Raw genomic sequence first — 17,921 nt, 5'->3', positions numbered from 1 at the left:
TACATGATTTTCTAGATATAATGAGTTAATATCTCAACATATTAATAGGAAACCATCATTACTTAAGCATACTTGATAAAATTACCAAGCACCTTCACTCTTATGGGTCTCCCACACAACGTATCACCCCTTGATTTGGAGGTTACTCTGGGAAAAACACCATAGAGATAACTTTATAAAACTTTACAAATCTATTAATTGATTAAAATTACCATGCACATTCATTTATTTGAATAATCAATGCCATGTGGTATCATCTGATAGGGCTGTCATTTTTTGTACAAACACTTACACATATTTTTTCATTTTCTACATAAATAAAGTATTCATGTTAAATACTTGACATATGAATATGTGGGTAAGGAAATGATCATTTGATATTGTTTTGGACTCAATGTTACTACGGTAAGTCACAATAGTAACTGTTGTGAGCTTCCGTGGAACATTATTCTAGACTTATTTTGATAATCCAAACTATTTATATTGTAAGGTTTGTCGAACATATCATCCATCTAAAAAATTAGGTTAATCAAATATTTGTAACCCTATCGAGTTCTAATTATTTTTAAAAACATTATCAAAATCATGCTAGCCATTTATTTTTTTACAAACAACAATGTGATCTTGTTAAGGGACTAAATATCCGACTAACATGATTCATTTCATAAACAATCTACTTGATGGACCTTGCAATATAAACATTTGGGCTATCCAAATAAGCTTAGGAAAAGTCACCATAGATGTCACAACTGCTACTGATATGGCTTACTTACAACAGTAACCCCGGTTTCCATTATTTTACTTTGAAACATTAAAGAAGTAAATTAACAAACATGATCTTTTTTGTTGTGTCCTCATGTCCTTGGATGTGTGATCAGATGAATTGGACACTTAAATACATATCCACACTAAATACCCATATTTGATATAAATATATATGTTGAATTTGTTATAAATAAATAAATAGCAAGCTTTTCAAAGTTGAAAGTAGGACTTGGTAGCAATTTGAAGAAGCGATGGATGAATCAAGTGCAACTTTTTCCTAAAATCATTTGGCTAGGAGGACAATATTACCATAAAAAAGTGAAGGAAAACTCTATTTGCTGATGTTTCAAATGTACTAACTGTGTTGCAATGCAGGAAATGAAGTTAGCACTGAACCACTTATCAATCTCAAGGTTGGTAGCTCTTTATGGGGTAAATTACACCATTAGTTTTTATACTTTAAGTGAAATGTCATTTTAGTTCCCATAGTTTCAATTTGAAGAATTTATTCCTTACACTTTTGATTTTGTTGCAATGTTATCTCTTCGTTACTTACCATTAAATTTGTAACTGGAAAAGACCTTGCATAAAACTATTTGTACCGAAAACGACTACCCAATCGGATGATGCCACTTGGCGATCATCATTCAAATCAATGAATGTTCATGGTAATTTTAGCAGATTTGGCAAGTTTGATAAAGCTACCCTTAAGGTGATTTTCTAGGAGGAATAGCCAAAACAGAAGGTGACACGTTGCGCTATTGATCTATGAAACTAAAAGTTCTTGGTGGTTCTATCAAAATGCTTATCAGATAATGGTGGTGATTGTTTCCAATTTTATAGGAATTAGTTAAGAGATATTCTTCTATTAATATCTCTAGCAGAATGTGTTCGTAATATTTTAAGATATGGCTATTGACCATTATTTCAGACCACCATAGAGCTATAATCTTGGGATTTGGTCTGGTGATTATGACATATGTTATTCATCCATCACATCTTGAGTCCCACTACCTATGATTCAACGACAAGAAGAATGTGGCAGAAACTATTCTTCCTGCAAATTAGAAAATTCAGTAAATGTAAATTCAACACATGTTTGAAATTTTTGGGCTTCAAGACTTGTTCATAGGGCACATGGTAGCCATAGAATCAACCTAGCATCCTACTAAGCAAAGTGGCCGAAAAAATTTAGGAGGTCGTTTGTAACTTTCAGAAGGCACCCAGCGGCTGTACAAAGGCCATTTACAAGCTCAAGTTCAACGCATCGACACCAACTTAAATTAACAAAACATTTAACAACATTAATGTCAACTTAGCCTTAGTATTTACCATTAGTTCATCTTTAAGGCACCTATGCAATAGTTAGTTGTTTGGCATCAGTGCCATTAACATCAGTGTCAATGTAGATTAGTTTTGTCATTTGTGGCTGATTTTTCTTACTTCAATTGTAATTACAATCTGTTGTAACTCAATTGCTTTTTATGTAAAACTGTTTTTGCCACTTTGTGTATGTTCAATCCTTTTGAGTACATTGAAGTTGATAGTTTCTTATTTGTATTTCCTTCTGCTAACTTTTCTTCTTATCTTATAACCTTTAGGAGATTTTAAGTCCTTTTCATTGAGGCGAGTAAAGGACTAGGGGGCTTTTATCCCCTTGGCCCTAGCACAATCTCTTGATAAGCAATCAGATCCATTTTCACTCAGGTAATATGTTTCCTTGGCACGTCTGTATCCCAAATCTCCCTACTTTGCCAATTTTTGTTCAAACATATTTTGCTATGTCCATTGGAACCCCTAAGGAATTTAAGTGGTTGAATATGCTGATTTGTTATTATATCAATTCGTTATCTTTAGTTAGAATTAGCAATTTGGCATTGTAAAGAAGCTGTGCATTGGTGCGAAGATGAGATTGACAACTTTAAAAATGAGATTTATCATATTGACTAGATAAAATCTCAACGTATGCCTTTATATTTTATATCTTCTATGGAAGGGTGCAGTTGGGGGTACAAAGAAAAAAGTTGATTGAACTATACAATTGATTAGCTCATGGATAAAATTGATCATTTGGAGATGAAACTCAATATTTTCGTTGTGATATAAACTATCTCCTTAAAGACCTTCTACATGAAGTTTCATGTCACACCCCGGATTTACAAGGTTCAATCCATGTGAACAAATCCAAAACCGATAAATAAAAACGACAATAAGATATAATAAAATAACATCTCTTGTGCAAATGACTTCTATTATAAACTTAGACAATATATGAATTCATCCGGTTTTATGCACCTTACATTCAACATCTAAGTGGTATGAGTGCTCTTTATATAACACATACAACGATGTCATACATAATTGAAATGCCCAAAGGCTTACATCATATACAAAGGGTGTAACCCTTACAAAAATGGTACGAGGCCAAATAAATGAACAAATGGCCCGCAACCTACAAATAATGGAATTACCCTACTTAGCTCCAATCACACTCCATTGTCTCATTCCAAATCTGTACATGCAACACACCTGAAAAACATTTTCAGCCATGTAGGGTGAGCATAAATTCCAATAGAGTATATTTCAAAAACTAAATATGTTCCACTAGCATATATGATCATGATGCAATACATATATACAATGTGTCAAATGCACTTTCAAAATTCCACTGATTCTCAACACAAAAACCCTTTCTTTTCAATCTTCAAAACCTTTCCATTTAATCAAAACATTTTCCAAAATCAGAACATCTGTTTGATAAAAACTCATTTTCAAAACAAATCCAGGTATCTCAATACCAACCAGCAAATACATTGCTAAACATTTTCCAAAACATCCTTTTCAAAACCAAACGATAATAAATAAAATGGGTAAATCTCTAGGGCTAGTGTTCATAATAGTAACTATATACGTCACAGGATTTTCTGGATGGAATCGACACCTACCACGCGGGTTTTTGGTCTTGCACGAAGGCCACACAGGCCAACTTAATTTGTCTCTAACAACTCCTTACAACTTTACCACTGTATGTACCCCTTTGTACAATACATGTGTTCCAAAATAATACTTTCAAAACCATACAAATGTTTTTAAAACATAATACAAACGTTTCGAAACAGCCTTTTCAAAACATACAATTTTAAGTTCCAAATCTATGATATGCATCATGATGTGAATGGTTTCATAAATGTTTCCGTTTGCCTAATCCACATGCAATTTTTAACACACGACAATGCTATCCTCTACCAATAGCCAAAATAGTTATCTCTAATACAATAATTAAAAGATAACAATATAGATACATAACCCAACAGTTTCAAAACCCATATATGTCTCAACAACTCAAGATTTTCCAAAAGAGTAATAATACTCATTGTTTTCAAAATCCCATAACCATTTTCTTTCCATCTCTTTCCAACCAAACCATTTTCCAGAATGAACCCAACTCCCAACAACAATATCATTTAGGGTTGTTCACAAGTTGGGGCTTTTCCATTTTTAGAAATGCATATGCAATTTTGTATAACAAAAATAGATTTAGTAGTAAAACTATAGCCCAACAACCCCTAATTTAATAAAACCCCCAACCCACAAAACATAACTCCAAAATAAACCAAATGACCACAAAATCTATATCAAAGTACGCCACAAATACACTACCAAACTCACATCAAGTTTAAGAAATAGACCAAACCTCTTAAAACGAAAAGGAGACAAGCTGGAAAAATCACCGACGACGAAATGGCGATCTGCTCAAATTAAAAAGAAGCCCTCGTCGAGCTCTACATTTTGGTATACAAAACCAGGGGTAAATTGTGGGTAAAAATAGATGAAACCCAAGTTTAAAAAGCTTAAACGGACGAAAATGATAGAAATGAAGAGAGAGAGGAAAAAAGATTAGACCAAGAAATACATTGGTCGGACTTTCTGAGTTTGGTCGGAGGTTCAAAGAAGATTAGTTCCACAACCAAAGTGGACCAGAGTGAGTTTAGTGACCCGCGAAGATAGACCAAAGAAGGGGGCAGGATATAAAAGGGAAAAAAGGTTGTAAGTTATAAAAAATGGCACTATAAGTGCCCTTTGATATTGCTCTAATAGCTGCTCAAATCAAGATCAAGTTGAGCTTCTTGACGAACCCTAGGCATTCACCCATGCTTTCCAGGAGAAATTTTTGCCTCCTACAGCAAGGGATAGGTTGAGGAAACAATTTGAAGACTTGAGACAGTGGCAGAATTTGAGGCCACATTCACTAGTTTAGCCCATTTTGCACTCGAGCTTGCAACGACCGAAGAACGTCGGTGTTTGGAATTCCAGAAGAGATTAAGGCCCAAAATTTTAATGAAAGTGATGCATAATTTGTACCGAGAGTATGACAGACTGGTGGAGGCTGTGGCTCATGTAGAGATTATGCTTGAGGCCGAAGAAGTAAGACAGAAGCAAAGGAGGCCTAATTATGTTGAATCTATGGGTGATACAGGATCTTCTAAGAAATCTAGGGATTTTTATTCTTCATCTTCCTAGTCCACACCCTAACAAGTCAAATCATCGAGGTCCGTTTCCATGAGGAGTTCAGGGAGTGCGGGTCCCTACTGTGTTACTTATTTCAGATGTAGCTAGTAAGGTCACAAGGCATTCGATTGAAACAGAATCAGAGTCCCCAACAACCAACTTGCTCTCAAGGCCAAGCCCAATGAAGGGGCTAATTGCCTACGTGCTATCATTGCGGGCAATCGGGCCATATAAAAAGATCTTGTCCATAATTGGTTGGAGTGGGGAGTACTTCAGGGTCTTGAAATTCTGGGGGACATCAGTCACGCCAAGGATAGAGATAGAGTTATCAACCGGTTTAGTTTGGATAGACAACGAGGGCAGTGCAAAGGGGTGATCAACGCAATCGGCCAATACTTCGAGGTGTGATCGGGGTGATTAAAGGCCCCAATGATGAGTCTATGTTGTTTCTGCTTCCGAACAGTCATCCCGGCCATCAGTGATGAGAGGTACCTATCTCGTTTATAACACCTGGGCAAATGTATTGATAGATACCGGGGCATCGCATTCATTCATAGCATCTGCACTTGCATCCACGTTAGGTCTAAACGTAGAATGGTTAGAATCTTCACTTATGATTGAGTCACCACTTGAGGGTTAAGTCATTTTGGATTGGGGGTGTCATGGGTGTATAATCGAGGTAGCGGAAAGTCAACTTCTTTTTAATCTTGTGTTGTTAGAAATGTCAGGCTTTGATGTTATTCTTGGTATGGATTGGTTGTCCTCTTATCGTGCTATTATAGATTGCTATCGTGGAAGGGTTACAGTGTGTACCGTAGAAAGGGACTATTTTTATTTTCTAGGGGATAGAGCTAACGGAGGGTTGTCACCATTGTATAACCTACGAAATCGGGGCAAACTCAGCTTACTTCTTGCAACCATCATAGATGATGAGAATAATGTGGTTCGGGGGATGTTTCCTAAGGTAGTTTGTGAATATACATATGTTTTTCCTGAGGATCTCACCAAGTTATTACCTCATCGTGAGGTAGAGTTTCCTATAAATCTAGTGCTTGAAACAACACCCATCACTATGTCACCATATAGATTTGCCCCAGTAGAACTACTTGTCCTAAAGGAGCAGTTACAAGAATTGTCAGACAAGAGCTTTATATTCCCTAGCACTTCACCATGGAGAACACTGACCCTCTTGGCTAAAAAGAAAGATGGATCGTTGCGGTTGTGCATCGATTATCATAAGCTCAATAATGTCACAATCAAGAACAAATACCCTTTACCCCAAATAGATGATCTTTTTGACCAACTTAAGAGTTCTTGGTGTTTCTCAAAGATAGATTTACAATCTGGTTATCATCAATTGCTGGTGAAGAAAGAGGACATTCCTAAGATGACCTTTCGTACCCGATATGGCCACTATAAATTTGTTTTGATGTCATTTGGCTTGACCAACGTTCCTGCCACCTTCATGGACTTAATGAATCGAGTCTTCTGAGATTATCTTGATAAGTTCATGGTAGTTTTTGTAGATGACATTCTTATTTATTTGCCTTCTGAAGAGGAGCATGAGAAGTACCTTCACATTGTCTTATAACTCCTTAGAGAACAACGATTGTATGCCAAATATGAGAAGTGTGAGATTTGGCTCTCGGAAGTGAAATTTTTGGGTCATGTGGTTTCGAATGAGGGAGTTACAGTAGATTCCTCTAAAATTGAAGCAGTGCAAAAGTGGGAATGACCTAGAAATGTTTTTGAGATTTGTATCTTCTTGGGCTTTGCCGAGTATTATAAGCATTTTGTAAAGGATTTTTTTACTCTAACGGCGCATTTGACTAGATTAACCAGAAAATGGGTGAAGTTTGTTTGGAATGATGCATGTGAGAAATCCTTTCTAGAGTTAAAAGGTAGATTAACTGCTGCACCTATCCTGATTATCCCAAAAAGAGGAAGAGGTTATACCGTTTATTGTGATGCTTTGAGAGAGGGGTTGGGATTCATTTTAATGCAAAAGGGCAAGGTTGTAGTTTACGATTCTTGTCAACTAAAAACTCATGAAAGAAATTACCCCACTCACAATCTGGAGTTGGCCGCAGTCATCTTTGCCTTGAAACTTTGGAGACACTATCTTTATGAGGAGAAATTTGATGTAGTTTCTGATCATAAGAGCCTAAAGTATTTATTTTCTCAAAAAGATTTAAACTCGCGTCAGAGGAGATGGATGGAGCATATAGAGGACTACGATTTTGAATTGCACTACCACCCTAGGGAAGGCAAATGTAGTTGCAGATGCCTTGAGCAGAAAGTCTATGAGTATGGTTGCTAGCCTTGCCATAAGGGAGTGGAAGATGTTAGGAGACCTAAACGAGTTTGATGTACGACTTGGCGAACCACCTAGTCAAGCTACCTTATTTTCAATTTTAGCCCAACCAACATTAATTACCCAAGTCTTAAAAGCACAACAAAATGATCTAGAAGTGGAGGCTATTAAAGAGAAAATTTTGCAAGGAAAAGAGAAAAAGGGACTAAAGGTGCATTCTGACTTAAGTATACGGTATGTAGATCGTCTATTTGTTCCACAATCTTGTAGAGACGACGTATTATGAGACTTCCATCACTTCCACTTTACTGTTCATCCTAGAGATACAAAAATGCATCGTGATTTGAGCCATCAATTTTGGTGGAGATGCATGAAGAAAGATATGGCTTAATTTGTGTCAAAATGTCTAACTTGTCATCAAGTCAAGGCGGAACATCAAGGCTAGCCGAGGTTGTTGCACCCCTTACCTGTAGCAAAATGGAATTTAGAGGTCATTACGATGGACTTTGTTTCGGGTCTTCCTAGAACTCAAAAGGGTAATGACGTTGTTTGGGTCATAGTAGATCGACTGACAAAGTTGGCACATTTTCTTGCAATGGCATGGGTGACTCAGTTGCTTATCTAGCAAAATTGTATGTTAGGGAGATTATTCATCTTCACGGGGTTCCGATGAGTATTGTCTCGAATAAAGATCCTCACTTCAAAACACGGTTGTGGCAAAGTTTACAAACAATCATGGAAACTCAATTAACCTTTAGCACCGCTTGCCATCCTCAAACCGATAGTCAATCTGAGCTTAAAATTCAAATCTTAGAAGACATGTTGAGAGCCTGTGTACTTGACTTCAAAGGGTCATGGAAGAAATATCTATCATTAGCTGAGTTTGCCTATAACAACTGTTTTCAAGCTAGTGTTGGGATGGCACATGTTGAGGCTTTGTATGGGTGTCCATGTAGATCCTCCATGTATTGGACTGGAGTAGGAGATTCACCCACGCTTGGTCTAGATTTAGTTCGCGAGACCACGGAAAAAATAACTCTCATTCGGAGGAGGTTAATCACAACACAAAGTTGGCAAAAGTGCCATGCAGATAGGAGGAGACGACCCTTATCCTTTGAAGTAGGTGACCATGTATTTTGAAGATATCACATAGGAAAGGTTTGAAAGTTATCACCTAGATTCATCGGTCCCTTTGATATCATTGAACAAGTAGGAGAGGCTGCCTATCACCCTGCTTTAACTCCACAGTTATCTTAGATACATGATGTGTTCCACATCTCAATGCTCTGCAAATATGAGCCAGATCCTTCTCATGTTCTAGACTGGAAGAACTTGGAGGTAGATGAAAATGTTTTGTACGAGGAAAAACTCATAGAGATCCTAGACTACTCGGAACAAGTATTGAGAGGTAAGATGATTCCCTTAGTCAAAGTACTATGGCACCATCATGGAGTAGAAGAAGCCACTTGGGAGAGAGAAGTTGAAGTTCGAGAAAAAACCCTGAGTTGTTTAGAAATTAATGTGTAATCTTATTGACTTTATAATGTTGATATTTGTAATGTGGCCTAAAGAATATGAATAAACTTTTTGTGGGCAACATGTGTTGTAATTATGAGAAGTTCACGAGCTTTAGCTATTCATAATTTGAATTATTGTTTTGTGATGATGTTATGATGATTATAGAGAGTACAAGACTAGTATTTGTCTTCTTGGGAATTGTTTGGGTTGCTTTTGATTGGGATTATTGAATTTTTTTTTTTTGGGGGGCGGAAGGGAAATTCCTTAAGGAGGGTAGGTTATGACACCTGGTTTTTTCGGACCGCTCGAGCGACGCTTTTTTCGTTCGAGCGTAGATCTTTGCTCCCAGTAATTGTTAGTTTTGCAAGCGGATCTCTCGAACAAAGAAATTGTCGCTCAAGTGTAGAATGTTTACTCCCAGTAATTTCACTGTAGCTCTGCAAAACTTCTGGGACCTCTCATTTTTCTCTCTAGCATAGGAAGTGTCGCTCGAGCAACCCTTTCGAATTTGTTCTGTTCGCTCGAGCGAAGGAAGTTACGCTTGAGCAGTCAGCTGGGACAGCAGATTTTTAAAAGTTAATTCTTACTCCTTTTCTCTCTACTTTTTCATATATATCTCTCTCTCTCAAACCTAATTTTCCTAAAAAAACCCTAACCCACAAACCCTAAATTCCTCTAACTTCAGCCCAAGATTTCCTCAATATCATCCAAGGAAAGTTGAAAGGAAGCCTAGATCAACATTTTTACCGATTGTTTCATGAGCTCATCAACATTTCAAGTGTCATTCGCAAGCCTAGCTTCCTATTTCAAGGTAGGGGTGTCTTTAACTCATTATATTTTCACTTTGAAACACTTATGTGGTAATTTAATTAGCTATTCATGTTGTGTATATATGTGTGTATATGTATAAATTGTGTGCTAGTAAGTGATTTGGGAAAAATTTGGTGACATTCTATGATTAAGGATGAAATCATGTTTATTATTGAAGATTATAGAAGTGATGATGAGAGTCGATCTCCAATTTGTACATTAGAGAGAAAATTCCAATTTTTTCCTAAACCCTAACTTTGAGACTTATTCAATAAAGAGGGGTTTTGCTTAATTGGTTTCAAAAACATGAAATTGAATATATTTATTTAACTTTAAGGATGGAATGTAAGATTTGAAGCTATTCCCCATATATAATCATTGATGATAATGAGAATTGGTTATGAGATATCTTTCATTATTGATGTGAGAAATGTAAAACTGTTATGTTTTGGAATTATCTTTGGGCAAATTAAAGGTTTCAAAATTCACGCATCATATGCTTCTTGCATTCTCTCTTGACATCATAATGGAATGAAGATTAAAAGGTTGTAAGGCGGTAAATTGTCTACAAGTCTAGGTAGTGAGTCGGGGTTGAGTTGAGTGGTATATTGTACTTGGTACCTGCACGGGGAGTCAAGGTGCCTAATTGCCCTTTCTGCGCATATTGCCGGACAAATGTGGGAAAATATTTTTGGGTGTCCACGAGCCCGCCATTTCTAGAGCCAGCAAATGTGAAAAAACATACTTTTGGGTGTCTACGTCCCCGCCATTTATGGAGCCAGCGAATGTGAAATGGAAAAATGTTTTTGGGTGCCCATTACCTTGCCCTTTTTGGAACAGGCAAATGTGAGACTATTTTCAGTATAAAAAACTATAATTATATATATTTGTTTTGACTTTTGGCTCTTACTTGGGATGTCATAGTATGTTTACCACCCGAAGCGAATGTGGCAAAGATAGAACAAAGTTCATACATCGCATCTCTTCTTTTACATACATAAACACTTGCACCCATTTTCATTTCTATAATTCAAATGTTGCATTGCATGATCATATGTTTTCCAAATGACTATATAACTTGTTAAATTCATCACCTACTGGGCTTATGCTCACCCTAAAGATAACAATTTCAAAGAATGATGATGAAGTGCCCATCAAGTGATTGTTTTGATAAGAATGAACCTTTTTGGGAGCTTGATAGCATGTTTTGGGATATTTTGTTGAACTTGGTTTACAAGGGTTGTAATTATATGTTGATATATTTTGAAGATGTACATTTTGTAAGAAGTTCAGTTTGGATGTAATGGTTGTAGATGTTTCTCACTCTTTGAATTTTTTTTTTTTTTTTTTTTTTTGTATTATGTATGTAAGAAAGTGACATTGAAAATTATTTTGGGAGATATTTCAAAGGGTAAGAAATGGAAAAGAATGCTATGATCTTGTTACTATGTTTATTATTGTTTTAGTATGGTGTGTTGGTAACGCTTGGGAGAACATGATCTAGAATGGTTCTTTCTAGGGCGTTACACTTAAGGTGAGTGATACTTTCTCATTTTTTCGGTTCTTTCTAGTGTTGTGTTTTTCAAAAAGTATTTATCTATATTTAGAAAAGTGAGCTTAAAAAGCTGGAATGAGCGAGAAGATGGGAAAATTTTTTGAGAAAAGTGTGGCCGGACGGGACGTGATTGGCTGGACAATTGTTTAGAAACACGATGGACAACTTTCGTTAGGATAAGCATGTCACAAGCACTTCTATTTCGATAAGCACATCTGAACCCTTTTTGCTCTGATAGACTTTTTTTGAGAAAACACGACAAACCACTTTAGGTCGGCTGTACAAATTCTTGTCTAACCAAGTCCGCCAACAATCGCCAAATATATTTCTCATGAGGTGTCCCCTAATTTCTTGGAATATACCATCCAGATCCTTGAGGCCCAAATTGCATAATCCAAGCATCCAAAGCCTATATAATCATTCATTTTTTATGGGGTGAGGGGTTGGTGAATTTTGTAAAAAAGAGTTGTTGATTCTAGTTGTTAAATCTAAGGGACATTGAGTTTTACACATATCTAAGATACGTATACACTTGGACTCTCTTCTTCATCCTTTGGTTTGAAGATTTGAAGCTAGAGATCTTAATCAGCATGAGAAAGCTTGGATTGGAGTTTGTGACTAGCTTGGGCGCTATCTCTGCTAGCTTTAGAGTTAATCCCTGCTTCCATTTTATTTCATCTTTTATCCATTTTCCTCTTTTTTTTGAAATCTTCTTGAGATCTTGAGATCGTTGTTAGGTTGTTGTTGATAGATTAGTTGGATCCTCTCTTTCTCTACCCATTTTTGTAGTCATTTTGGCCTCCAATATAGAGACTTTGGCCAAGTCCAACTTGTTTTTCTTTCTTTGTTATGGGTTAGAAGCCCAGGCATAGCTTCTTCTATGATAATGGTTTCATTCTCCCCTCTTGTCATCTATTTTTAAGGATTTAGGTAGTTTATACCCTTATTCATATGTTTGAGGGGTAGAATTCCTCCATTCTTATTAGAGTTTCCTTCATTTTATTGATTTATTGATTTTTGTTGTTATAAAAATCCAGGCAAGGTTTCCTTTATAAGAATAAACCGAATCTCCCATCTCATCACTCTTTTTCATGAATTTGGGTAGTTTATACCATTTTTCATGTGTTTGAGGGTGATAATCTCTTTATCCTCGTCAGAGCCTTCTTTATTTTGTCTTTTCGTTGATTTTTGATGCTATAGGAGCCCAATCACGGCTTTTTTCAGTGAGAATGAGTTGATTCTCCCCTCTTCTTACTCTTTTTCATTGATTTGGGAAGTTTATACCATTTTTCATGTGTTTGAGAAGTAGAACTTCCTGACCATAGTTCTAAATACCGGCCGATACGTATCAAAAAAATGGGGTACCGTAACGGATATAGGCCGGTATACCACTGAGATTGAAAATCGCAGGAGTATCGGTCGAGGCTTGGTACGTATCGGTCTGTAACCGTTACACAAGCCGTTACACAAGCCGCGATGGGCTGATATTCACCGATTTGGATTGATACAAGAAAGAAAAAGCTGAAAAACCTGTGAAAGGATTTTTAAAATTTCATCGTCGTGACACCCGATTCCTAATACGTATCGATCGATACTACCGATACCGATACTCCGCGATCTATACCGTTACGTTACCCGATACCACGATTTGGAACCTTACTCCTCACTCTCACTAAGGTGATTGTTATTACTATGATTTTCTAGATTTAGTCGTCTTTATTATCTTGAGAAACCTAGGACGGTTTCTTCTACAAGGATAGGTTGAACCTATCCCTTAAACCTATTTTTCATGGATTCGGGTAGTTCATAATCATGTGTGTTGGAATGGGTTTCTTTTCTCTATACCTACCTACCTACCTCTCTCTCTCTCTCTCTCTCTCTCTCTCTCTCTCTCTCTCTCTCTCTCTCTCTCGTTTTAAGCTTATTTACTTTGCTTCGATTATTGAGTTGTCATCATGGTATTCACATGATTAAATTAGGATCATGCATCTGAGCCCGAATAATTATGTTTTGGTAAATATTGTTATGTGGTATGCTTTCCTTAGTGATTCACATGTCATCATAGTTGTGATTGGGCTCGTAAGATTTATTCCATGCGTGTGTTTGCATTTTGTAGATTATCGTATCTAGGATCTTGCATCTTTTCTAACCCTTTGTTTTATGTCACACTTGGCTAGAGTATCCGGTGAGCCTTTTTTTTATTCCATTGCATATTATCCCCTAGACTATGGCATCTAGGATCATTCATGGATTTCTAAGCCCTTACTTATGGCAATGTGAATGGAGTACTAGGTGAGCCTTGCCCCTTTCTATTGAGTCTTGTGTGTGTTTGCTTCTTATTATGTCTAGTATACTGCTATGAGGCTACATGTTTACGTGATATATCTCTGTGATTGCTCATTGTATGGAGGCCTCATTACTTAAGTGAGAATGATTCTAATTTCTTTGCACGCTAGTTACCTCACATTTCTATGAGTTTTCTACTTTCAAACCCTTCTCAAATTGCAAGAGATTAGACTATTCCAAAGTAGGTGATCCGATCTATGCTTGCTTAACACTAACAATTGGGTCATATGATCATATTGTGTTAATAATTTTCATATCAAGAACTAGTAGAGGCCAATATTTGATCAAGTGAGTGGGGTTGCTCAATTAATGACATTCCCCACTCATACCTAAATCTCGGACCGAATCCTTTAGTTATGACGGACACTGGCCTTCGATACGAGTCAAGGTTTCCTAGTTTTCCTTTATAGATTAGGTGGCAACTCCATGTCTCAGGTTTGATTTAAATTTAGCACTCCCGTTTGATTGGTGGATTTTCATTGGATATGTTAAATCTAGGCCATTCGCTCATATCCCACATTGCACGCCTGACCGATCCTATTCATCGTGAGCGAGACACAAGGCCGGTCGCCCGAGGAATGTACAGCCGTCGAGGCCCCCCTTTTCAGATCCCCACACATCAAAAAGATTCTAGAAATGGAAATCAATCAAATGTCTCCTCTTAATTGCACATAATAGAGGAAATGTTTGAGGGGAACATTGTTCGTACCGAAAATAACTGCCTAATCGGAAGATGCCAGCATTCAAATAAATGAATATTCATTGTAATTTAAGTAGATTTGGAAAGTTTGATGAAACTACCCCTAAGATGATTTTCTTTTGTTCAAAATGTTAACAATGCTTGACCGAGGGACCTCATTGCAACAAAAATAAGAGTATAAAGGCCAAATGGTTCAAATTAAAACTAGGGTTATTTACATGAAGACCCCTAACTATTGAAAATATCATTTTGAGCCCCTAAGCTATAAAAGCATATAAATGGACCCTCTAAACTATTGAGAACTGTAACTTTCCCCCTCCAAACTATAAAAGTGTACAAATGGACCCCCAAACTATAAAAGAGTACAAATTGGAACCCCCTAACAGAAGGGGTCAAAGTAATGACACCAATAATTTACGTGATCCATTTGTATGCTTTTATAATTTAGGGGGTAAAGTGATACTTGAGAATAGGGTAAGGGGTCCATTTGTGTGATTTTATAGTTTAGGGGGTCTCAATGTAAATAACCCTTAGAACTATAAGGACCAAAACAAAATTTCATTCAAACTAGAGGGAACAACCGTGTAATTTATCCTTTCAAAGTTTCTTTCTAATGCTTTACAAAGTTACAAAGTGTTTTTGTTGTCGTTTGGAAATGGTTTCAGGGATACATACTTGGCAACCCATTAACAACTCTCGATGACGGAAATTACGCAATCCCATTTGCTCATGGAATGGGACTTATTTCAGATGAACTCTACGAGGTGCTTTACTACTTTGAAATTAATCCCTTCCCTCTCTTTCCAAAATCCACTCAAATATCATGTATAATGTTATTTCATTACCATGGTACACTACAAGAAAATACACCTTTGGCGACTAAATTTTTAGTCGCCAAAGGTCCGATTTTAGTCGCCAAATGTCAAAATTTCACTTTTCCCGACAAAAAAGTTTAGTCGCCCGTGTTGTCGCCAATAAATGGTCGCGAATGCCTTTGGCGACTAAAACACTGTTAGTTGCCAATATATATGTCTTCAGCGACTAAATATTTCGTCGCCAATAGTCAATTTCTGTATTGGAAATTATACCTTTGCCGACTAAACTTTTAGTCGCCAATAGTTCATTTTTATTTTATTATTAATACCTTTGGCGACCATTCACTTTAGTCGCTGAAAGTATTTTCAGAAAAAAAAAATTTCGCCTCCGTTGCTCCCAACAAGGTTTCGAACTTGCGACGTCCCTTTGCACACGCCAAACCCTTTGCACAACACTCCCTCCACTATGCCAGTACATCATCACATGATCATATATGCAATATATATTATTTATATACTATATTAACCGCAATTAATACAAAATAATATTGATAAATATAATTTTTTTAATTCAATATAATTTTTGTCAAAAAATAAATTATTTAATAAAAAAAAATTAGGCGACTTTTGGCGACTAAAACCATTTTTTAGTCGCTAATTGTATTATTTTGGGCTACTAATTATTTATTTGTCGCTAAAAAAACAAGTTCTCAATTAAAAATCAGCACTTTTGGCGACTAAACAGAAATTTCGTCGCCAAAACCACTACTTTCGGCGACTAAAATGGATTTTCGTCGGCAAAACCTCCACTTTCAGCGACTAAATTGCTTTTAGTCGGCAAAACTGCTATAATCAGCGACTAAACCTGTTTTTAGTCGCCAAAACCCTACCTTTTCGCTACTAAATTATTTTAGTCGCTAAAAACCGTGACTTTTGGCTACTAAACAAACTTTAGTCGCTGAAAACCGTATATTAGGCGACAAAACTTCCTTTTAGTCGCTAAAAACACGCTGTTCGGCGACTAAACCCTTTTAGTCGCTAAAAACCTGCTTTTCGGCGACTAATTCCATTTTAGTCGCCATTTCATGCACTTTCAGCGACGAATTTTTTTTTTTTAGTCGCCGTTTGTGTTTTTTGTTGTAGTGGTATTAAATCGCTATAATCCCAAAAACTTATATGGTAAAAAATGACCCCCAATCACGTGTGACATCACACTACAACAAATAAGAGTTTTGGGAACCCTTTTTTTTTTTTAAATCTCCAAAAGCTAAAATTCTGTTGCAAAAAACACTTGGAGACCAATTCCTGTGGTCGCGAGAATAGTTGTTAAAATGTCGTCTCAAAAAGTCCAAAAAAGGAATTTTAATTGTCACTAATAAATACACTTTTAGGGATAAAAAGTATAATAATATACTTTTGACAACAAAAATATTTCATCCCTGAAATGTGATTTTGTCCCTCAAGTAGTCTCTAAAACCTTAATTTGTTGCAACGAATTGCCACAAAAACTTGTATAGCCGAACTCTCCCTAATCACGTGCGACCTCAGTTCGTAAAAGACAAGAATAGCCAAAATATGTTGAGTGCCCAATGGCACAGATAAGGAGAGAGACCATATTTGAATCCATGACCTCCTAAAAGCAATCTTTTTTTTTTTTTTTTTTCTTTTTATTCTTTTTTCAGTCATTGCAGAGAAGTTGTCAAGGGCAGTATTTTAATATAGATCCTAGTAATGCACGGTGTTTGCAGGATTATCAAGCTTACTCTCAGGTCAACAAACTGATATATATGTTCTAGTCTGTTCTACAAACCTTTCCATTACCTTATTTTGTGCCTTACTTACATACTAAGCTGATGAAAATTCATTGTTTGCCTTTGTAGTGTATTGATGGACTTAACACACTTCAAATTCTGGAACCATCGTGTGGTTTTGCTTCTCCAAAATCACAAGAATTGTTTAGTGAAAGAAGATCTGTCGATGAGAAAAACATAGAGCTTGTTGTTCATCAACCATCGCCCTGTGATTTTAGTTCTGTAAGCCTTCCTAATTCCAATAATTCGGTCCCAATAGAGATTTAGCATGGTATATCAATTAAAAAATATTAAAAATAGTGGCAATATGTCATGGCATTAAGAAAAACCAATGGATCAAATTTTGATATTCAATCGGATTTTTATAAGCTATCTTCTATTTCATATTTAAAATTTTATAGCAATGCAAAATTATATTTAAATAGTTTGTTTTATGATTTTTTAAACATTAGAAGATGAGTTATCAATTTTATTTTTTTACTTTATCATCTTTAGTGAATTTATAAATAAAAAAAAAAATTTAAACGTTTATAGTCTAATCAACTTGAAGAACCAAAAAGTAAATGAATAAATAAATTTGAAAAAAAAAAAAAATCTACTACTACTACTACTACAAAAAAAAAAAAAAAAAAGAAAAAAAAAAAAGGAAATAGAAACAGTTGGCTTTTAAAACTTTTTTTGGATCTTCATTGAACTGGTTTTTAATTATGGTATTTTTTATATTTTAATTTTTAGATTTTTCTACACTAGAGGAATCGGAAAAATAAAAAATTTTGAT

At 36.0% G+C, this 17,921-nt stretch overlaps 1 protein-coding gene across 4 annotated transcripts in view; it reads left to right on the top strand.

Moving 5' to 3' along the window:
- Positions 1-17,921, top strand: part of LOC114263950 (serine carboxypeptidase-like 7) — a 39,886-nt gene that overhangs the window by 8,860 nt on the left and 13,105 nt on the right. For 2 of the 4 annotated variants that reach the window (XM_082874019.1, XM_082874018.1), the window contains exons 6-9: positions 1,141-1,178; positions 15,183-15,281; positions 17,015-17,101; positions 17,213-17,365. In XM_082874019.1, coding sequence (XP_082730145.1) covers positions 1,141-1,178; positions 15,183-15,281; positions 17,015-17,101; positions 17,213-17,365 — 377 coding nt within the window. The remainder of the gene's footprint in view (positions 1-1,140; positions 1,179-15,182; positions 15,282-17,014; positions 17,102-17,212; positions 17,366-17,921) is intronic. The other 2 variants (XM_082874021.1, XM_082874020.1) reach the window with 1 other exon arrangement.

The sequence above is a fragment of the Camellia sinensis genome, chromosome 6 (assembly GCF_055761805.1).
Source record: "Camellia sinensis isolate YWXY chromosome 6, ASM5576180v1, whole genome shotgun sequence".
NCBI lineage: Eukaryota > Viridiplantae > Streptophyta > Magnoliopsida > Ericales > Theaceae > Camellia > Camellia sinensis.
The sequence above is the reverse complement of the archived record's forward strand: the minus strand, read 5'-3'. Positions and strand labels throughout refer to the sequence as shown.